Genomic DNA, 22,600 nt, shown 5'->3' with positions numbered 1-22,600 from the left:
GGAGTCTGCAATAGAGGATGCTAGGAAATTCTGAGAGGAAGCAATGCGTGATGGATCCAAGTAAAGGCAGATTCCAAGTGCCATGCTCTCTATCTTCAGCAAAGCATGGTCAGCACCAAGCACTCCAGAGCCCAGAACTTTGCTGAGGGGCAAAGAGAGGCAGGTGTGCCTGAGAAGCTGGGCTGAGCAGAATTGAAGACGTGGAGAGTGATCTGAGGGAGTCACGGAGCCTGAAAGATGCCGGGTTTTTTTTTTTTTTTTTCTGAAATACCATGCATATGGTCTTAGGCAAGCCCACAGAAAGGGCACTACAATCCCCAAAGGGGTCATGACACACAAGTTTGGAACCTCGGCTCCAGTGACAGATCATTTTCCCTAAAGGCTGTGGAGAACCTACAGCTAGCATGGGCTGTGCAGAGAAGAATCTAGAAAGTCACCCAAGACTGTCTTGTGAGTGGGTGCACAAGGAGTGGGGTGCGGGTGGGGCTCAGCAAGCTGACTCTGGAGATTTATTGGATATCAGCTTTCCCAAGCAAACTCTTTCACTTTCCCCTTGACTTCCTGCCTTTGGAGGTTAACACACAGGCACAGCCTGTGCTGCTGCTCAAACTCAGCCAGACCAAGACCCCTCGGTAAGTTGGAGAAGGGGCTCAGTTCCCCCACTAGCTCATCCTCAACACAGCTCTAGAAGAGGGTGGACTCATTTTATGAATGCAATGGGGGAGGGAGTTGCCCGACCTGGACTGTCAGGCCTGTCTGGCCTGGTGCTTTTCCTAAGCGCGCGCATATACACACACACACACACGCACACACACAGAGTTGGGGAAGCCATCAAATGGGGCTAGTAGGGTGCCAGGGCTCAGTTTAGATGACAGAGTGCTTAGGACTCCAGAGGGAAGGTGTCTGGTGTGGGTGCTCACTCCCCTGAGAAATGGAAGAAACAAAGAGACAGAGGAGGGCAGGAGCTGAGCCTGCCAATCCTTGGGCTGCTCAGTAAAGCTGGCTCTAGAGTGCTGCCACTGAGGTGGGATGGGGACAACAGCTGACTGATGAGATCCCAGGAGCCCTTTCAGGGCAGCAGTGTTTCTCACGCCTGTTCTGAGGGCTTATTCTATGTAGTCTCTGTGTGGAAACTGAGGCTGCAGGAGAGAGTGGCTTGTTCAGCATCCTGGAAAGGAGGCTGAAGAGTAGGTGACAGGATTCTGTTCTCTGGGTGTCACCTGGTTTCTGCTCAGCCTGTGAGGGATGGGGGAAATGGCAGGCAATATCCTGTGTATCCTGGCGAAGAACAAGACAGACACAGAAACATACCCGAATCCTGGGGTCAGACCTAGCTAGCTCCAGGAAGCCAAGCTCTGTCAAGCTCTGTCTCAAGCTCTGTCCCAAGGATTTCCATGGTTACTTACTGCCTGCCTGTTGTTTCCCTTGTTCTGTCTCATGAAGGAAGAGCTCTTCCTGGTGCTTGGAGACTCTGATTTTTCTGTCTACTTCCATATGGTTGTCCTAACCATTGGAACAAAACACTGCTCTGTCCCTCACACGGTCCACATGGACACAGTCGGCTGCTAGAGATTTGGGGGCCAGTGGGGCCCTGGCTGAACCCTATAGAAAGAGGCTGTACAGCAGGTCCCGGATACCAGCACTGGACTGCTCCAGGGATCATGCTAAGTCTGCGGGTCCTCAAGGAGTCATGGGATTGGGTAGGTGACAGGTGCAGTGTGGAGTAGTGCCCCAGGAAATCTAGACATTCAGGGCTGGGAGGGACTGCACCAGCCAACAGGGAGGGACTGGTTATCTTGTCTGTTCACTTCACCAGGGACTGAGCTCTGGGCCTCGTGCACTGAGGGGCTTTCCACCCCACAATTGCAACCCTAGCCACACACCTCAGTGCTGAATGTTCTTGGATAGAACTGGGGGTCTCGGTGGGAAGCCTCAGTTGGCTCCAGTTGCCAGCAGCCACCCTCCCTCAGCCCCTCCAGGGCTGAGGCCACCCCATGAGCAGGGCAGACCCGCTGTTCACTGAAGCCTGCTGGGCACTGTGAGTCTAGGAGAATGTCCACCTTATACACGGCCCTGTGAGTGTAGGGTCTCACACTTTATTTATCCAACAGTGTGCCTCATGTCAAGGATGGGTTCCTCAAGAGAATGTTCTTCCACTGCAGCTCATATGACGGTTAGGAACTGCCCTAGGTTGAATATTTAGGGAGGAAGACAGAGGGACTGCATGGACCAGAGCAGGGACAGGGACAGGGCCCGAAGGACTCCACTCCTGGTGGGAGGCAGGTTCCTGCAGAATGTGGGGTGTGGGCTCTGGGAGAGCACCCTGGCACCTGAGAATTAACCCTGTCACAGGGCACAGGCCTTGACATGAGTAAGAAGGGGAGGAAATGCTGCTGTGTGTTTAAGAGAGCAGAGGTTCCTATGTAAATGACCAGGTTCCAATCAGAACAGCTGGAGGTTAAGTCCCTGGTCCAGCAATACTGTGAAATATTGAGGGGAGTCAGCAAACCTCAGTGGTCTTCCCCCCAATTCACAATGGGGCTCACTGGAGTCCTCTTACAAGGAGGACTGTAGGCTCAATTTTCTTAACAAATATATTTTATTATGAACTTATTTACCAAGAGACCTCACTTATAACCCGACTAACCTAAACAATAAGAAAAGAAGATTAAAGAATACAATAATGAAACCTTAAAGATATCAGTTCCGAGGAACAATTCTCCTGTCATAGTCAGCAGGATTTCTTCTGCTGGAACCTGGACCAACCAGAACCCTGAACCTCTGCCAGAGCCCAGAGTCCCGAAGCCTTCCCTTGAGTGGTTCTCTCTAGGAGCGCCTCGAAGTAGAGCAATGAACAGCCAAAACTATCCCAGGTCTTCAAAGGCCCCAACTCTTGTGCTTGGCTCACATTTTTACCTCCTCTCAGCCTTTGTTCTAGGATATTCTACAGCTGCTTAATAACCCTTCTCCCCCACATGGTGGGTCCACTTTTAAGGGGATAAACATCACCTGCTCTCTCACGAGGCTTTTTCTCATCCTCCACTTGTGACCTAAACAAAAAGCATGTTTACCTCTCCTTCAGAGCATATTCTATGAGGGTCTCGGTGTGACATACACACAGTATGGACTTGCTTCCCTCATCAGTTGCTTGTGTTCCCACCTGACTGTAACCTGGCCACACCTTCTGCTGAAGCCTACATTGGGTCATAGAAGGAGGAAGTTTTTGCTCTTTCCTCTTTGCTTGCTTTCTCCTCACTAGCAAGTCTATTTCTTCACTGGCTTTGGAGCCTCTTTCTTTGGGGTTCCAGCATGTACTGAGGACCAGCTGAGACATCCAGCCTAGTAGACTGAGCAGCTACTAGCAGCCATTGTTGGACTAGCTAACCCACAGCCTCTGAGTCATTCTAATAAATCCCCTGTCTTAATGCAGAGAGATTCCTCTAGAAGCTCTGTTCCTCTAGAGAACCTGACTTACACAGATGGTAACTTCTCCCCGTCACCCACTATGCCCTTAAAGCAAGCTACTCTGACCTTCACACCCCTGCACAAGGTCCTCTACTCACTCTGCTATCTGCCAGCTGGACATGTGGGTGGCTGGACATCTACCTGGGCATTTCACAGTCCTCACTGGGTGCTGTGCACTGTCCTACAAAACTCCACAACCTTTCACAACCTGGCGTCTACGATGGGACTTGGACCCAGACCTGGATCAAAGGGCATCATCTGGCCATGGAAATTCTTTGGCCAGTAAATTAGCTTTAAAATGCATCTCTGTATTTGTGGTATATTTTTGGACATGCCAATAATGAGGTGACTCCATTAGTGTTCCCTAAAGTACCAAGACCCTGCTAGCATTATTGAGCAGGAAGGATGTTGAGCCAAGGAGCGGATCCTTGGCGTCACGTTGCGAAGGGTACTTCAGAGCACCTGCCATGTCTCAAACTCTGACTGGCTCTAATGTTTTTTGAAATATTCTCTTTCTCTCTCCTTTTCATTTCATGTGAGTTTGGGAAGGCTTGAGTAAGGTGGGAGGGAGGGCATAAACCACTTGGGCGCTGCAGGGCTAAGATTTGTAGTTCATAGTTCCCCTAAGCTACTTAGTGAGGATGTAGCCAGCCTGAGCTATGTGTACACATGGAGAGTTTGGGCAAGAACAGGGGGTTATCAGTTACAAGGACAGAGTGCAATCCTGACAGTGAGTCACCATTATCTTCAGCTGTGACCATAGCAACAAGTCCATTTACTCTCACTTTAGTCAGGTCCCAGGAGGAGGGGGTACCTTCCCCCATGCCCCCCCCACCCTCCCCCCCCACACACACTGCTAAATGCTTTCTTCCCTTCCTCATCCTCCAGCTGATCTCAGTACAGTTTCTGTTCCTCACTCCATGATGTCTCCCCTTCCGCAAAGACTACTGAGGGCTGGAAGAACAAAAGAGTGAATGTCTCACACTCTGCCTGTGACTAGATGTTAATGCCCTTTAACCCAGTCATCTACTTCCACAAATATCACAAGGAAATAGTCTCAAACGCAGGCAGCAGCAGGCAGTGAGGACATTCCTTGCTGTAGGAACCAGGCCCGACTGAGCTGCCTGCCTGTCTTGCTGTTTCATGTCCTGTTTCTAGCAGCTTCCATGTCTGTGTTTATCTTGGTTAGCTAGTTGTGTTTACTGCTCTGAGAACGCACCCCTCCCTTCCTCGAGACTTTTCCTCCTGTGTGCGATAACCTCTTCAGGGATTTCACCTGGGAGGAGAATTCCTGTTTGGCTGCCTATAAGAAGGCTCTTTGGAACTCTGGGAAAAGAAAAAAAACGCTGCCGCGGCTGCTGCTGTGCCTGCCGCTGTCTTAGCACGAAGGACCCGCTGTATTATTGTGTGTGTGTGTGTGTGCGTGTGTGTGTGCATGAGTTAAATCCGCAGTCCCTTGCCCTCGACTCGATATCGCGGTGGCGCAGGCGTCACAAGTGGAGGTTCCACCGAGATCAGGGAAAGAAGGGAGGAAGCTGAGGGATCGCCCAGGGAAGCTGGCCAGCGCCTCAGGGAGGTAGGAAATGGGCGTATTGGAAATAGGTGCCGCAGGTTTGTCCACAGTTTTGGTGGGCTAGTCCTTAAGGCGACAGGAAAATAGGTGCCGCAGGATCGTCCACGGTTTTGGTGGACTAGTGATTAAGGTGCCGGGAAAATAGGTCCACGGTTCTGGTGGACTAGTGAGATTGTTAGAGGATTAAGGCACCGGGATTAATTATGAGAGTGTTAAAGATTTTATAAAAACAATAGAATTGAGTAGTCCTTGGTTTATGGTATTGGGAGAGCTAAATACCCAAGATTGAGATCAGGTGAAGTCTGATCTCCAGAGGACTTTACGAAATGAAGGGTCCAACAGTGTTCCTATCGCTACCTTTTCGTTATGGCGTCTTGTTAGAGATGCGCTTAGGAGCGAGGATGAGAAAATAAAGAGACCAGCTAGGAAGTTTGGAACTTGCCCTAAATGAAGTGCAGGAGGAGCAATCTGTAAAATCTTTGGCCCCATCTGAGATTGCCTCTGATATATCTTCTTCTAATTCTGAGGAGGAAGAGGCAACTTTAACCTCTGGGATACGAGCCCTAAAGAAGAAGTTGAAGAAGTGTAAGATTGAAGGAAAAGAAACTAGAGGAGAGCGGCCCCTGGCGTATAACCCAGATTATCAAAGTCAATTATCTTTGGCAAAGCCTTCTGCTCCCCCTTGGGGAGTAGTCTTTCCAGTAGTCAAAGTGCCTCACCCAACTAACCCAGGGCAAACGCAGAGACAGCATGAAGCCGTCCTGTTTAAAGACATAAAACAGCTTAAGGAGGCAGTTATGGCCTATGGTCCACATGCCCCTTTTACGATTGCCATTTTTGAATCCTTCACAGGACAATTCTTAACACCTAGTGATTGGCAACAAATGTGTAGAGCAGACCTCAGTGGGGGTGATCATTTGCTTTGGCGCAGTGATTATAGGGAACAGTGTATTCAGACCGCCATGCGTAATGCAGCAGCTGGGTTTCCACAGAGAAACGTGAATATACTAGCAGGCATGGGTTTGTATACTGAACTTAGTGCCCAGATACAATATGACCCAGCTGTGTATGTGCAGATTGCAACTTGCACCACGAGGGCTTGGAAGTCCTTGCCTAATAAGGGGGCAGGAGAACAGCTGTCTAAAGTGGTCCAGGGACCCTCGGAGCCCTTCCAGGAATTTGTTGATCGCCTTATGCAATTGGCAGGAAGGATTTTTGGAGATGTGGAAGGAGCCATGCCTATTATTAAACAATTGGCCTTTGAAACTGCTAATAAGTATTGTCAGGAAGCCCTTCAGCCTTATAAATATAAAAGTGTGAATGACTATCTGAAAATTTGCCGAAGTATAGATACTACTCACATAATGGGACCAGTAATAGCTTCTGCTGTTCAGGGACGGTCACCTTCTGGGGGAGTCCGCCTGAACACATGTTTCAGATGTGGCCAGACAGGACACCTTAAGAGAGAATGTACTCAAAGGGAGACTGGACAAGCTCAAGATAGAGTTGATCATACGAAGCCAGGTTTGTGTCCTTGTTGCCAACGAGAGAGTATCGTTGGGGGAATGAGTGTCGCTCTAAGACAAATAGGCAAGGGAGGCCATTGCAGGGAAACGGGCCCCGGGGTCAGCTCCAGGCCCTGTCAAGACTGGTGTGTGGAGCCTTGCAGACACCTGCCCTTCAAGTGATTCAACCTGTATGCCAGTAGGTCTGACCAGTATGGCTGTATTTGACTAATTGTAGCCTGGGCATGGCTGCTATGCCTAAGAATCGGGAAAGGAGTAAAAAATATCATAAGTTCAGCTATCTGTGCTATAGCACCTTTCCTTTTTGTTGTTACTAATGACTCCCTTGAGGGGGAGACTTTAAATTGTTCCCTGCAGGTTTGCCATCTAAGAAGTTGCTGGGATGATGAGAAGACTGCCGTGGTGGCACGGACACCTGGAGTGGTTCCCTTTCCTGTGACGCATGACGGCTGGCAAGGCCTGGTGATCTATCATGAAAGGAGAGACTTCAGAACTACTGCTGCTGTTATTGTCACCATTGCTGTAGCAGCTACTGCCGCCACTGCTGCTGCAGGCATTGTCATTTCTCAGTCTGTTAACTACTGTGCACACGATGGATAAACTCTCAGGAGAGGGGGCCAGTGCCTTGGTTTCTCAGAATTCTCTAAATTCTATGATACAATTGGCTATCTAAAATCTTAATTAGTGAAGCCTTATTACAGGAGACTAGAGATCCACCCATTATGGAGGATGCCTTCATAAAAAGCCTACAGATGTGGGAAGCTTGCTAAAAAGCTGAAGTGATGCTATCGCGCGAAGCATCCTGCTATGTGGCTTAGGAGGTTTTATGTTCTGGAGCCTCTGCCGCATAAGAACGCCACAGGCATTTCAACAGTTCCATGCACAACAGGTCCTTGTGCCTTTGGCAGAGGATAACCCCACTGCCCTGGCTTGGCTGAGCCTTGATAAATGAGTATCCAATGACGGGTAAGACCATGGAGGTACCTATCCACCTAAGACAGGAGGGTTTTGAAGCACAAAGCCTTTCCAATGATGGGTAAGATAGAAAGCCAATGTCCTGGCAACCTAAGACAGGAGCTCATTTGTATTTTATATAAAGGGGGGATCTGTAGGAACCAAGCCCGACTGGGCTGCCTGCCTGTCTTGCTGTTTCATGTCTGTTTCTAGCAGCTTCCACGTCTGTGTTTATCTTGGTTAGCTAGTCATGTTTACTGCTCTGAGAACGCACCCCTCCCTTCCTCGAGACTTTTCCTCCTGTGTGCAATCACCTCTTGAGGGATTTCACCTGGGAGGAGGATTCCATTTTTTTCTGCCTATGAGGCTCTTTGGAACTCTGAAGGGGGACGAGATTAATAAACCACTGCCGTGGCTGCTGCTCTCCTAGCACAAAGGACCTGCTGTGTTAGTGTGTGTGTGCATGAGTTAAATCCGCAGTCCCTCGCCCTCGACTCGGTACCACAGTCGCACGGGTGCCACATGGATGGAACTAGAAATGATCATACTGAGTGAATTAACCCAGAAACAGAAAGCCTCACATGGTATATACTCACTTATAATTGGACACTAGCCCAAAAGGCATGTCCCCTGAAAGTCTTCACCTACTAGGAGATTGGGATAGATGTGAGGACACCCTACTGTGACTCTAGGTAAGAGAAATATAGGAGAATGGGGAACTAGAAGGATCCAGAGTGTTCTAGAAACCTACAAGAAGAACATTGTGATGGGTGGATTGGGACCCAGGGGGGTCTGCTCAAACTATTGCACTAACCAAAGACAATACATGCAGTAAACATAGAACCCCTACTCTGATCTAGCCAATGGACAGGACATTCTCCACAGTTATATGGAGAGCAGGGACTGACTCTGACATGAACTCTGGTGCCCCATACTTGACCACCTCCCCTGGGTGGGGAGGCCTGGTGGCACTCATAGGAAGAATAAGCAGGCTACCAAGATGAGACTTGATAGCCTATGACCATATAGTGGGGGAGGAGGTCCTCCTCAGTCATAGACCTAGGGGAGGGGAAAAGGGTAAAAGCGGAAAGGAGGGAGGGAGGAACGGGAGGATACAAGTGATGGGATAACAATTGAGATGTAATCTGAATAAATTAATAAAATAAAATTTAAAGGAAAAAAAGAAATCCTGCTGGGCATGGTGATACATGCCTTTTATCCCAGTACCAGCAGAGCCAAGCAAATCTCTGTGAGTTTGTGGACAATCTGGTCTATAAAGCTAGTCCAGGGGACTGCAGAGATGGCTCAGAGGTTAAGAGCACTGACTACTCTTCCAAGAGGTCCTGAGTTCAATTCCCAGCAGCCAGATGCTGGCTTACAACCATCTATAATGTGATCTGATGTCCTCTTCTGGCCTGCAGGTATACATGCAGATGCAGGCAGAGCATTGTATATGTAATAATAAATAATTAAATCTTAAATTAAAAAAAAATAAAAAAAAAAAAAGCTAGTCCAGAACAGCCAGGGCTCTGTTACACAGAGAAAAATCTCTCTCAAAAAACCAAAAAAAAACAAAAAAACAAAAAAATAAAAAACAAAAAAAAGACCAAAAAACCACCCTGTGGAACAATGAGTGAAAGATAAAATAACTTTAAACACAATCTAGCTTTGGGTCCAAATGATCTCTATGTGCTTTCTGTAATTTCTCTTCTACCTGATCCAATTTCTTTCGGTTTCAGCTGACAATTTTCTTGGACTATTTAAGTCCTTATCAACTTGTAATGTTTGAAATAAATTAGTACTTAGTTCTTGACTAGTCCATCCAGTTGCGGATTATAGCCCATTACTATCTCCCAACAGTCTCTGAAAATCATTAAGAGGTTTTAATTGGTTTCTCCTAACTTGTACCTTCTGCAGTCTAATTTCCTGCACAGTTATTTTATATCCTAGATAATTAATAGAGTCTCTTCTTTGTATTTTTACAGGAGTGATTCATAATCCCCAGAAAGGCAAAAAAAAAAAAAATTCTTTGCTTTCTCAAACATATTTCCAAGGTATCTTTATTAGAACCAGCCAGCAAAATCCCATCCATATAATGGTAAATTATGGATTGAGGAAATTGCCTACAAAATATTTCTAATAGATGTTGTACAGAATACACGGTAGACAGTTTAACGTTCTTTGCAGAGAGACTCTCCATTGGTATCTCTTAGTTGTGATTTCATGGTTAGATGTGGACATAGTGAAAGCAAATCTTTCTCTACCCTGTTTCGCAAGGGATAGTAAAGAAAAAGCAGCTTTTAAATAAAAAGAAAAAAATAATATACCGTGCTTTAGCTAACAAGGAAGGCAATGGCATCCCAGGCTATAAACAGCCCATTGGCTGAATTATTTTATTAATCGCTCTCAGATCTGTCAACATCCTTCATTTGCCAGATTCCTTTTCAATGACAAATTTGGGGAAATTCCGAGGGCTGGTTGAGAGAGGAGGCTAGGGAGGTAGCACAGGGAAATAAGTCCAGAGGGATCAATATTTCTAAGGATCAGCTGCTGGCGGAAAGTAAATACGCTGCAGTACAGAGGCAAGTCATGTATGCCGAAGAAACCTTGGCATTATGTCACATTACAGCCTTAAATTCCAGGGACAAAGCTGAAGAAACAGGCCACATCCTCATCCTCATCTTCATCCTTCTTTTCTCTCTCTCTCCTCTCTCTCTCTCACACACACACACACACACACACCCTTCCTCGTGGCCGCTACTTGAGACCCCAAGCCCTGGAACAAAAGCCCCACCTACCTCTCTTCTGCCCAGTAACAGCCTTTTTTTTTTTTTTTTTTTTTTTTTTTTTTTTTTTTGCCAATCAGAGATAATTAGGGAGCAAAGTTAACACAACATAGATCAGTGTATGTGAGAACGCACTCGTCTGGACTGCAGCCAGATCTTGGGGCCCAGAATTCAGCACCTGAATACACAGAGCACCAGACCAACCCCCAACACACAGTAGATTGAGGTGAGTGGATCTTGGACCACCTAGCCAGGGGATGAGGAGGGCAATGGACGGAGGGAGTCCCAATCAGGCAACATGTGAATGTGCAATTACTCTACTCAGTCACATCCTTAGCTGTAGCCATTCCTGTCCTCCTCCTCCTCACGCCTACAAATGACATCAGAGCCTGTCATAGATTCCAAAAGCCCAAGAAAAGAGCAAATGTGCACAGCACTTCCCAAGACGGAGCACCCACATACATGTGCATGTCAAGGTCAGGTCAGTGCAGGGCTCCCAAGCTAGTAGTATGTCCATTTCTCAGCATTCACGCCTGTGTGCAAGTGTGAGTACATGTGCGTGTGCATGTGTGTAGGAGGCAGAGTGGCACAGTACAAGGCCTATAACCTACAATGCTGCCTGGTAACTGTAATGTCGACACTGCGGTTGGTGTTTCTATCTGGCTGTAGGGAGTGGCGGCTGTTGAATGTGTGAGCATCTTCCATCAATGGCAGTAGTCACTGGAGACCCAGCCACACCCACCTTCCTATGTCTACAACAGACTTGGTGGACTGTAGGTAAAAATCTTGAGATATTTGAGATATAATGGCATGACAGTGATTCCAGCCAACCTCCTCTCTGCTGAATGAGGAGTGAGTGGTACCCTTGCCCATCCTGCAGAACTGCCTGATGGGGTGACTCTCAGGGCCCCTCCTCACACTCCTATCTCTTCTCCCACTTTTCAATTTTGTCATAAACATATGATAATCATGGTATCTTAGGGTGTTATTACTGTAAAGACACTCATGACCATGGCAGCCCTTATAAAGAAAAACATTTCATTGGGGCTGGCTTACAGTTTCAGAGGTTTAGTCCGTTACCGTCACGGTGGGAAACATAGTGGTGTGCAGGCCGACCTGGTGCTGGAAAGAAGCTGGAAGTGCTACATCCCGATCTGCAGGCAGCAGGGAGAGACTGTGTGCCACACTGGGCATAGCTTGAGCGTAGGAGACCTCAAAGCTTGTCCCCATAGTGCACACTTCCTCCATCAAGGTCACACCTATGCCAACAGGCCACACCTCCTAACAGTGCCACTCCCTATGAGCCAAGCATTCACACACATGAGTCTATGGGGGCCATTCCTACTCACACCCCCACATGTGAGTCACATTCCACCCTCTGTGGGCTGCTCCGCTATGATCCTCCTTGAAGTTGGCACTTGTTCTCTGGGCCCTGACATCTCAGCTGAGCAAAGTCAAATAGGATGGTCCTTAGACTCGGGATGTAGGCTGGACTGCAGTGGCTGGTGCAATGGCTGCCTCCTCTACTTCCAGATGGTCACCCAGAGCTGTGAGGAGGCATACACTTCCCTTCCCTGTGTTTTGCAATTCTAAAATGATTGTCTCGTGTGTTTTCAAAAGCCCCACATCACATGTTAGTTGGAAGATTCCTGCACCTACTGTGCGATGTCCCTACAGAAAGAGAAACCAGCGGAGAGATGGACTTATCGGGGACCCTAGTACAGCGTCCCACATGCTTGCCTTGAGTGTGTTCTCCATGCTAAGGACTGGATGGATGTAGTAACCAGGTTTGCAAAATGCCTTGGCTGCTGATCCCTGTGGCGACCACTGGGTGGTGCTGGTCTGCTTCCTAAAGCCATGACAGGGTTGCTGCCCACTGCATTAAGGTCGCATTCCCATTGGCTGCAATTGCCTCTGGACCAAAGATCTTTTCAGCATACCCCCCACCTCTGAAGTGGCAGCCATCCTGGGTGACATTTCTTGCCATGTCGCTGGTCAACTGAGACTTTCTGCACCTGAGTCCTGAGGCCACACCCCGCCTCTGTTCAGGAGTGTACTATGCTTAGCTCTTAGAATCCCACTCAAGCCTGCCTCTCAGCTTTTGTGGACATTTGCATGGTTCTGCATCTTGCTGTGGATTCTTTTTATCAACTAAACCCATGGTAATGAAGGGAAAAGAGACAGAGCCAGGGAGTTTGGAGAAAGAGAACAGCAAAAAATAACTTTAAATGTCTTAAATTCTATTGATTCTTCACGTGTGTGTGTGTGTGTGTGTGTGTGTGTGTGCCTGTTTGTCTGTGTGTGCTCTGACTGCAGGCAGTGCCTACGGAGATCATAGCCAGCATCAGATCCCCTGGCGTTGAAGTTACAGAAGGCCAGTCAGTGTGGGTGCCAGGAACTGAACCACCCAGACCCCAGAGAGCATCAAACAAGTAAGTACGGTCACAGTGTCTAACCTCTAATGCTGAGTCTTGGTTTGAGTGTTGGCAATTCCCTGAATCCTGAGGTCTAAGCCATTGTGTCTCCCAAGTGTTGAAGAATGTGGCTAGCAGTTGTGTGAAGATCCCTCGTCACCTGCTGTCCTTCTCTCAAAAGCTGAATGTGAGTGGCCTTGGTGGCCAAGGCCCAAGGACATACGTGTGGAGTGGAACCTGTCCTCATGGAAGGGCACTTGGCCACTGAGGTCCAGCCATGCTGAAATCCCATGCTGCCTAGCGCAAAGCTGAGCTATTCCACAGCCTTCAGTCTGCCTGAGTTTGTAGACATGACTTCTGTCGGCAAGAGGCTTTGGCTCCTCTTCTCAAGGGGTCAGGGAAGCCAATCAAGAAGCCAGGGAGTCTACTGAGACCCCGGAAGATGCTGGGGTGGGGTCTCAGAGGAATCAATGCGTGATGGGTACAGGCAGAGCAAGAACAAGGCAGAAGCACCCACACAGGCAGCTGTCTACACTGCTTGCTGCCGTTGACAGCAGCACTGTCCTCATCAACCAAATGGGACAGGAATGTCCTCCCCAAGTGCAAGAGGGGATGGGATAAAGGTGTGCTGGGGGTTGTGGGGGGCTCGGCAGAGCAGGAGGTGCTGGAAGTGATCTGCGGAGGGCTCCAGTTAGTGGCGATTGGTAGCCCCACCACTGCAAGCCCCACCCAAGATAGGTCGGCCAGAGCAGTTTGAAATGTTGAGCTGAGCTCACTCTTTGGAGTTGGCAAGGTGGCACCCTACAAGTGCCCGTTCTAGAGTGTTGATTGGATGCTGCTGCCGGAGAGCTGAGGCTTTCGTTTTCCATTTCCCAGCTGGGTACTTCAGGCCAGAGTCTGCTTATCCTTATGACTCACAGGTGCAGCTGGAGTCTGTATCCACACAGCGAAGGCCGGCTGGGTCCTGTGCAAACTCGGTAAGCTGAGCCACGTCTGCTCCTCCACCTCCTCATCCTCACAGTTTTACCTCAGGGAAGAGGGACACTTGCTTCATTCTAGGGATGAACCCACGGATGTTAGGAGAGTTCAGAAGAAGTGGACTTGCAGCCAGGTTGGGGTCAGGCTGGTTCTCTCTCTGTACTAAATACAAGATAGGATAGACCATCTGTCAGATGGGATGGCCGAGTGGTCTGGTGTAGGGGAGGTAGACATGTTTTTGTTTTGATCCCAAGTGTGGGATGGGGAGCAGACTTTTGAGAGAGCATGTGATAGTTATCCACTTAGAAGTCGAACCACTTCGTCAGGGAGCTTGGTTGTTGCCAGCTGAAAACATCCTAGTACAGACTCTGAGAGGAGATACATATATGAGGCCAAAACAGGAGGTTGGGCATTTTTTGGGACTTGGTATTGTTTGGCTGTTAAATCGCTCCACTTCGAGTCGCTCCTAGAGAGAACTGCTCCAGGGAAGGCTTCAAGGCTTTGGACTCCAGCTGAGGCTCCAGTTCCGGCTGCTGTTCCAGGTTCCAGCAGCAACTTTGGTGGAATTGTTGGTCTGATGAAATCCTGCTGACTATGCCAGGGGAATTGTTCCTAGGAACTGATACCCAGAAGGTTTCATTCTTGTTTTCCTTAATCTCCTTTCCCTCTTGTTTAGGGTAGTTGGGTTGTAAGGGAGGCGCATTCACTTAGGCTCAGAAGGCTTGGGGCGGGGACTCTCTGTGCCGGATTCAGGGTCTTGAGCCTGACCCTGGGGAGGAATTAGATTCTTGGGGGAGGAACTTGCTGCTCTGACCCCTGTCTGGCCTAGGGAAGGAGAAGTCAGGCAGCCACCAGGAGAGGCTGTGCTGAGAGCCCCTGCTTTGGCGAATTGGGAGAGCTTTTTACAGATGAGGAAGGGAGGCTTCCAGCCTCGGACATCAATTGGCCAAGATCAGAAGAAGACAGGGTTGTCTGCAAACCTCGGGGCCCTATCCAGGGAGTCATTCATCCAGAAAGGCTCGCTGTCTAGCTGGCCAGAAGGAGGCTTGTGCAAGCAGAGAAAGACAAAACTGTATGTGTTTATTATGTATTCGTGTAGCCTGGTTATTGCTCCCAGGACACAGTGTGAACTTGGTAAGAACAAAGCCATGAAGCTGCCTCTCCTGAGAGGACTCACACAGGGCTGTAAGACCCAAGGCGCAGACACATTACCAAACCTGAGATCCAGCTTTTCCACCTGCCAGCTGAAGTCCTGGAACCTGTGAGGCAGGAAGGAGGCAGCAGGTGGGGTGGGGACAGCCAGCTTTCTTTCATACCCATGCCTTCAGCAAGGGCCCTGAGAAGGCTTCAGCAGGCTTCTTCTTGTATCCTTTCAGTCAGGACTGAGTCAATCGGTGACTGGGCTAGGGACCACATGTCTGAGAAAAGCAAAATCCAGGTGGAGGACAGTGGTGGTAGCTTTTGCCAGCCTGACATCTGAAGTCATCAGAGCCATTGTCCTCCTGAGGTGAGGTCAGCAAGCTAAGAGATGCCATTTCCTGGGAACAGCCTGGGTTGCTATGGCTCAATAGTGAAGGCAACCTTTGGGTGTCTTAGCAGGGACACCTCACAGCTCTCTTCGAAGAGATGGAAGTGACGTGTTTCTGTGCACTTGGTGCCCTCCAGCCCAAAGCCCCAGGAGTGCTCATGTCATCAAATGAACCTCCTGTGGTCATTCTCAGGGGCGGAGGAGGCTCAGCGTGGAGAGCCGAGGCTGGAGGGAGGCTCGTAAGAAGAACCCCACCAAAAATCAGATCTGCGGGTGGGAGGTGGGAGGGAGTGTCTCGAGGTGTGCTGCAGAAGCGGGGGCCAGCGGGGGCCAGCTGTGTCCACGGAATCTCTCCATCACCCTGTCTGTAGAGGAAGAGGCCCGAGAAAGGACCCCACAGAGGCTTGCTTTTTTCCGCAAAGGAGCGGAAGGAGCTTCGTTGGTTCCTTCCGCCTGTTGCAGGATGCCTCAATGTGGCCTTGTGACTGTAACAAAGCACCTGCAAAGGATGCCATTTACAAAGGCGGAGCTGACCACAGGAGGCTGGGAAAGTCTCAGGGCACAGGCTCAGGCTCCAGGTTTAGTTTTTGACAGGATCTTCCCACTGCTGCTCCGCAACAAGATGACATCATAGAGAAAAACAGAGCAAGCATGCCGCAACAAGATGACATCATAGAGGGAAACAGAGCAAGCATGCCGACTCCACGACTCCACGTTCTCTTCCTCTTCTCAGAGTCCTAGGCCCCCAGCCTGAGAGCTCAGGCGCCTGAAACATAGCCCCTCAGCTGATATTAGCCACTAGTCCTTAAACACAGTTCCCGCCCACAGGTGGTGGCCGCAGCATTCTTCCCATTCTCTCCTTTTCCTGTGTTGCTTTGATTCTTTTTCACAACTGTGTTCTTAGTTCTGCGCACTCTTCCCTTGGACCCCACACGGGGCAGGAGGTTCTGCCCTGGCTGGGGTGAGGGGGGGGAGACAGAATGAAGTCACAATACTGACCTCATTAAGGAACAGCTAAGAGGCTCAGGGAAAGACTGAGCTCTGACAGTGAAGTCCCTTTGGTCTTGGCAACCACGCCGGAGGACACCGTGAAACAACTGCATCCCTGGCCGCCTGCCTTTGCTACAGTGGTTCCCACACTTTATCCCACACCGTGTTTCTTCTTTCTTTTTGCCTGAGCATCTGATGAGCTGCAAGGAAAACCTCTCAGTGATCCTGTGACTGGCGCCAGGATCCAGACCCTCTCATGGCCTCTCGAGGTAGCCAGACCCATCCCCCATGTCTGTTTTCAGCCCTCAGAACAGACCAGGTGTCCTCCACACCAGACAAGGATGAGGCCGCCAAGGACCAAGACCAGTGCGCTGACCCTGGGTCTGTAGGGATTCACCTCCTGTCCTATCTGGGGTATATGAGGGGTCACTGTCCCTTTACTCTGTCCTCTGGTGTGACCTGAGGATGCACAGGACAGCCAGCCTTGTGGCTCAGTCACAACTCCCAAAGTCATCACTGACTGTTTGTGTAATTTTTGAGAGTCCAGAGATTACGAGCTTCCAACGAGGAAGAGCTACTGCTCCTGTAATCTTGTCCACAGAGGGTGATTTTTGGCTCTGTAAACTACATAGATGCATGCACCATGAATGTAACTGCAAACACAGTGTCCACCCTTATTATGTTCAACATACCCTGAGATCAATTCAATTTCCTTTTCCAATGTTCCTCTTGAGCCCATCAATACACCAGTGCCAGAACCAGATACACTGAGAGTCACATTCGAAGGTACCACAGTGTTTGATGCGCTGGATGCTTGTGGTGGACGCAAACCAGTGATGAGATTTTACCCTCTCCCCATAGTTCAGTCTTCACTTCCCATTTGCTCTGAGCTGGAACAGTTCATGTCCCTGCAGAGTAATGTGGTTCCTCCCTGGTGCCTGAGTCCTCTTGGCTCCCATCCCACAGAACCACAGGTGAGGGCTTGAACAAAAGTCTGTGTGTTTTTGCTCAGCTATGGAAGCCGATGGCCATGATGGAGGTGAGGCAGGTTGGTTACGGCGGGGGCCATCTTGCTGGTATGCAGAGGGGGCAGGCTCCCTGCGTGTTTACAGCATCTCTGCTGTAGGTTTTGTATACTGAAAGAGGAAAGGAAGAGGAAGAAAGAGCGGGTGAGTCATTTCTGCAGGACTATGGATTAGGAAGCAAAGTTTATGTGGTTTCATGGAAATTACCTCACTTCCATGGAAACTCTATCTATAAATGTAGATACCGGACCTTACAGCTGTTACACAGGAACCCAAGAACACGGTTCAGTCCACAACACTGGAGAATCCACCAACAGAGCTTTATGTGACAAATGCTCAGGACATGACATTAAGACCCTTAAACTCTGTGCCATGCCAGGTCCTCTGCCATGTATCTGACTTCTTTCTCTTTTTGTCCCATGTAGAGAGCAGATACTTCGTCAAGGGAGCCACTTGGTATCTCCAGGACACAGCAGGCAGAGGAGACCTGCATCGCCTGCTGGCTGACGATGGAGCCTGGGAGGTCTGTGTATCTGAGGCCAAATTGTGCAGGTCACTGCTTTGGGACACCCCAGCACTGCACCCAACCCCTGCATGACTCCTTCTCTCTGGGCAGGCACACCCACTCCCAACAGTCCCAGGAAATAGGGCTGAGGACACTCTTCAAACACCCTTGGAAAGTACTCTATCGTGTTGATCAATGGGTCCCAAGATCCACCTGTCTCCCCCTAGCCCAGCACAGAGATTACACCAGCATGCTACCGGGCCTGGCATTTCTGACTTGCGTTGGAGGGATGGGTCTCATGTTTGCATGTTTACATGGCAAGTACTGTCCCAACTGAGTGTCTCCTCGGCCCTGTAGGGCACTCGCCCCCTACTAAAGACACAAAACACCACTGAAACACCTAGCATCACCCACCCAAGGGCAACTTCCACACAGCTCCGGAATCCCTAATGGGTTGTTGTAGTACAGTGGGGTGGGTCTAACACAGCCTATTTTACAGACTCAAGCCGTCTCCCTCACACTGTTGGCCTCCACTCTTGCAGGCATAGAGCAGCTGCCCTGCACAAAGCACTGAGGGATCTGATAGAGCTCTTGGCCGTAGCAGAGAAAGCTTGTCTTCAAAGAGACCCGAAGGGCAGGAATAAGTTTTTGAAAGCATTTCCTCGCTTGAAGGCAGAAGCAGAGGAACACATCGCCCACCTGCACACCCTGGCTGACCGCGCTGAGGAGCTGCACAGGGGCTGCGCCATCTCCAACGTGGTGGCTGACTCCTTCAGCACCGCCTCCGACATCCTGGGCCTCCTCGGTCTGTTTCTGGCACCAGTGACGGCAGAAGGCAGTCTTGTGCTCTCAGCAACTGGGTTGGGGCTGGGGGTGGCAGCTGCTTTGACTAATGTTGCCACTTCAGTCGTAGAGGAAAGAGGCAGGTTTCTGGATGAAGGAGAAGCCGGTTGCCATGCTTCAGCTGGCACGGAAGGGCTGGAGTCTGGAAGCACCATGGCAAGGATAGCCAGCAATGTCCCTCAGGCTACCAGAGATATCGCAAGAGACCTGAGAACCCTCGAACAGCACATGGACGCCCTAAGGATGGTTAGAGCCAACCCTCGCCTAGAAGAAGATGCCAGGATCCACACCACCACGGGAAACATCCCTGCCCAACGGGCTAGAAGGGTGCAGACCGCCTTGAAAGGAACCCCTCTGGCTATGAGCAGTGAAGCCCGGATCCACAGCGCCACCACTGCAGGTGTCTCTCTCTTGAGAGACGTTGACAGCCTTGTGAACAAGTCAAAGCATTTGTATGAAGGGGCCCGGTCAGAGTCAGCTGAGGCACTACGGAGGCTTGCCCGAGAGATGGAGGAGAAGCTGGGGGAGCTTGCCAAATTCTACAAGAAGCTCTGATCAGGCTGCAGTCCGTTGCCCCATCCCCAGGACATGCAGAGGTCAGGGGAGAGGACCTGGGGAGAGGTGGGGACAGAGGAGGCAATGACAGAGAACATGGGTGCACTCAAGTCTGTGGGACAGAGCATCCAGCCCCCTATTGCTGAGCACAGTAAGGCTAATGTGCATAGCAGTGGGTCAAATGAGACCCGCTAAGCCTGAAACTAGGAACCAGAGAATGTGCTAGAAGAGGGACTTGGGAGAGTGACCTCCGAACTAAACATAGAAGAAGCCAGTTAAAGGGAAAACTGGAAAGCTGTCCCCATCTGAACTGGAAACAACAAAGCTTGAGAGAGAAGACTTCACGGAAAGCAAACCCAGAAGAAGGTGTGTGCTCTGTAAATTAGTCATGAGCCACCAGCACCACCCCCACCCCGCCTTAGAGCCCTCCCCGGCTCCCCAGCCACTCCCATCCTCAGGCATGTGTGCACCCCCTAAATAAACTGCTTCTGTTGTCACTAGCTCACCTGAGCGTCTGACTCAGTCCTTTGTCCTGAGACATGAGAACTTGCAGACTTCAGCAGGGGTCCTCCTGACTCTCAGCCTTGCCTGTAAGTGTGGGTGCAGCAGCGGGGGTCCTCCTGACTCTCAGCCTTGCCTGTAAGTGTGGGTGCAGCAGCGGGGGGCCAAGCACACAGGCTTCTGAACTTCCTCTTTGCAAGGGTAGCACATGTGGGGCTTGCCCCTCCCTCCTACAGGAGCTCTGGGGCACGCACGGCAAAGCTCCCTCAGGAGGCTCGGTATGGGGGTACGCCTCCCCTTCCATAATTCCCTTCTGGGTTTTGTCACCATAGATTGTGGAGCCACAGTGGACAGTGTGCCTGAACCCTCTCCTCTACTGTGGGGCGGGAGCTGAATCGATGCTGGGGCAAAGCAGCCCAAGAACTGACAGCCAATCCCAAGCCTGGGCTAGGGAAGGGGACGGCTGCTCATTACCGTTGTCAACGCAAAATATGGCTCTCACCTCGCAGGGGATAAGACACAGTCTATTCCGGAGACAAAAGAGGAGTGACCAAGGCCCAGAAACACAGACTTAGGTGACCCCAAAGTCCATCTTGCAACACGGTAACCATTGCATGAAGCTTTTACAGGCAGAGAACAGAAAGCCATAAATCAGCACACTTCACCAACACATCCGTGGGAACATCAGAGAGACTGCTACAGGGAAGCAGAGAAACCTCAGCTACAGGCCTCAGGGGCTTGTTCTTAGCTTGAGAGTTGGTGGAAGCTAGGGGTCTGCTGAGTTAATGCATCCCAAACAGTTTGTATCTGTTACTCGCCGATGTTAAGGCTAACACCGAGGTGGCAAGGAATGGCCACTCAGGGCGCGAAAAAGAGTCAGAGGCAAACGTAACCAGGCTCTTGATCTGCAACATTCCAACCTCTCCTCAGATACTTAGAAGGCTCAGCTGGGGTTTCCTTTTGGAAACAGTTATTTGCACCATCCACGTCTGTTATTCAACTTTGAGTCATGGACTATGCACCAGGAAGCCAGGTGAGGGGTGGGGAGTGGCTTGTACATGGAAGAGGGGCAGGGCCCTGCAGAGCTGGGAAGTGACCCATGGAGGCTCCCACAGTGTGGCTGAGACCACAGAGCTTCATCCAGCCGTGAGAGATGAGAAGGGTTTGAGGGCACTCCACTCTGTGGGTGTGTGAAGAGGGCAGGCCCGAGGGTGGTGCCACCAAGAGCTTTGTCTTCGGTGTCCGCTGGATCATCACCTGCTCGGCAGGTAAGACTCTCACTCACCCTCTCATGCTGGGAATGTTGTCCAGAGCTTGCCCCTGTTGTGACTCGGCTGCACACCTGGGGACAGGACATACTGCCTGGACCCCTGTGTTCCATCTAACTCAGCCAGGAAAAGAGTCTTCTATGAAGAGATAACTCTGCCCATGCTCATAGCCACTCTAAAAATGGAGGATTCTTACCCCCACTTTATGAGTGTGATTTAGGCATTGGCCCAGGTCACAGGCTCAACAGCCTAGAGAGGACCTTGCATCCAGGTTAGAATCTGCCTACGCCTTCCTCTCCCTCAGCCCTAACAAAGATAAGTGCAGGAAACCACTCAGATGGGACCACCATGAAGTTCAACTAAGTTCCGATATATGACTAGGGAAGGTCAGAGAGAACGTGGCTGTCCTGGGCACCCTCTGGGAAATGGAGGAATTCAAGGATGTGACTGGAGAGAACAAGACCCCTGAATCCAGAGGCTGGCGGTGGTGGCGCACGCCTTTAATCCCAGCACTCGGGGAGGTGGAGGCAAGTGGATTGCTGTGAGTTCAAGGCCAGCCTGGTCTACAAAGCCAGTCCAGGAAGGCCAAGATAACATAGAGAAGCCTTGTCTCAAAAAACAGACAAAAAGACCCCTGAGTCCTCCCATCCTTGTGTCATGACCACCCTGGATTTGGCCCTAAGGTGTTGCCACATGATCTGATGGTGGGACATGTGGACTTGTAAGACCCAAGGAACCCAGAGATTGGACTCTACTCTTACTGAGTGTGCAAGTGTGTGTGTGTGTGTGTGTGTGTGTGTGTGTGTGTGTGTGTGTGTGTGTGTGTGTACCAGGTTCCATAGGGGAAACTAAGGGCTGGCAAAGTGTCCTGTTCCGGATACTAGGAGGAAGCTAAGTAGGTGGGTGTCAAGTCAGCAGCCCCTGGCCTTGGCCAGCCTCTCTTCAGTCTCTGGGGCTGGAAAAGGGAGACAGAGGGTGTTCTGTGTGTCTGTGTGGGAAAGAGTGCCAGTGTGGGGACACGGAGGACAAGGTGCATAGTCCTGTAAACAGTGATATCATGTATGCGAAAGAAAAGGGAGCAGAGTCCCTTTTGCTATACAAGCAAAGAATATTCTAGAAACTTTGGAATTTCTAAAAGTCACATTTTCCCTTTAAAGTCAGAATCAGAGCTGTTGGCATTCTGTACTGTATGTTCACTCTCAGAATCTCTCTGTCTCACTCTCTCTCTCTTTGTCTCTGTCTCTCTGTCTCTGTATATCTGTCTCTGTCTCTCTGTCTCTCTCTCTCTCCCTCTGTCTCTCCTCTCTCTCTCTCTCTCTCTCTCTCTCTCTCTCTCTCTCTCTCTCTCTCTCTCTCTCTCTCTCTCTCTCTCTCTCTCTTTCCATCTGACAAATAGACTTAGGATTGGCTGCTCTGCTCATCCAAGGCAGGCATCTGCTCTCCTCGGTGGCCAGACAGCTGCCACACCCATGCCACAGAGGCCAAGGGAAAGTAGGCCCCAGGAAGCCTGAGCTTGTCTCTGGTCCTGGAGATGTTCAAAGGGACAAGACCAAGACACCCATCCTGGATCCCAGAACCATCGAGGACTTGGGGTATAGATGGTGGAAATAATTTAAATTTTTCCCCTTGAACTAATTTAAACAACATCCCAACACAGTGCACATAAAACATGGGTGCACATTTAGTTCC

The 22,600-nt window shown here is 50.0% G+C and overlaps 1 protein-coding gene across 3 annotated transcripts in view; it reads left to right on the top strand.

Annotated features, from left to right (window-relative positions):
• The window catches only part of LOC127201357 (apolipoprotein L3-like), a 34,294-nt gene extending 15,105 nt beyond the window's left edge, over positions 1-19,189 (top strand). Inside the window, exons 1-3 of one of the 3 annotated variants that reach the window (XM_051159898.1) lie at positions 579-632; positions 17,665-17,762; positions 18,287-19,189. In XM_051159898.1, the coding sequence (XP_051015855.1) occupies positions 17,749-17,762; positions 18,287-19,142 (870 nt within the window). In that variant the 5' untranslated portion in view covers positions 579-632; positions 17,665-17,748 and the 3' untranslated portion in view covers positions 19,143-19,189. Of the gene's footprint in view, positions 1-578; positions 633-13,567; positions 13,696-17,664; positions 17,763-18,286 lie in introns of those variants that run through there. The other 2 variants (XM_051159896.1, XM_051159897.1) reach the window with 2 other exon arrangements.
• Positions 19,190-22,600: the final 3,411 nt, after the last annotated feature.

The sequence above is a fragment of the Acomys russatus genome, chromosome 17 (genome assembly GCF_903995435.1).
Source record: "Acomys russatus chromosome 17, mAcoRus1.1, whole genome shotgun sequence".
Lineage (NCBI taxonomy): Eukaryota > Metazoa > Chordata > Mammalia > Rodentia > Muridae > Acomys > Acomys russatus.
This window is presented reverse-complemented; position numbering and strand designations above follow the sequence as displayed.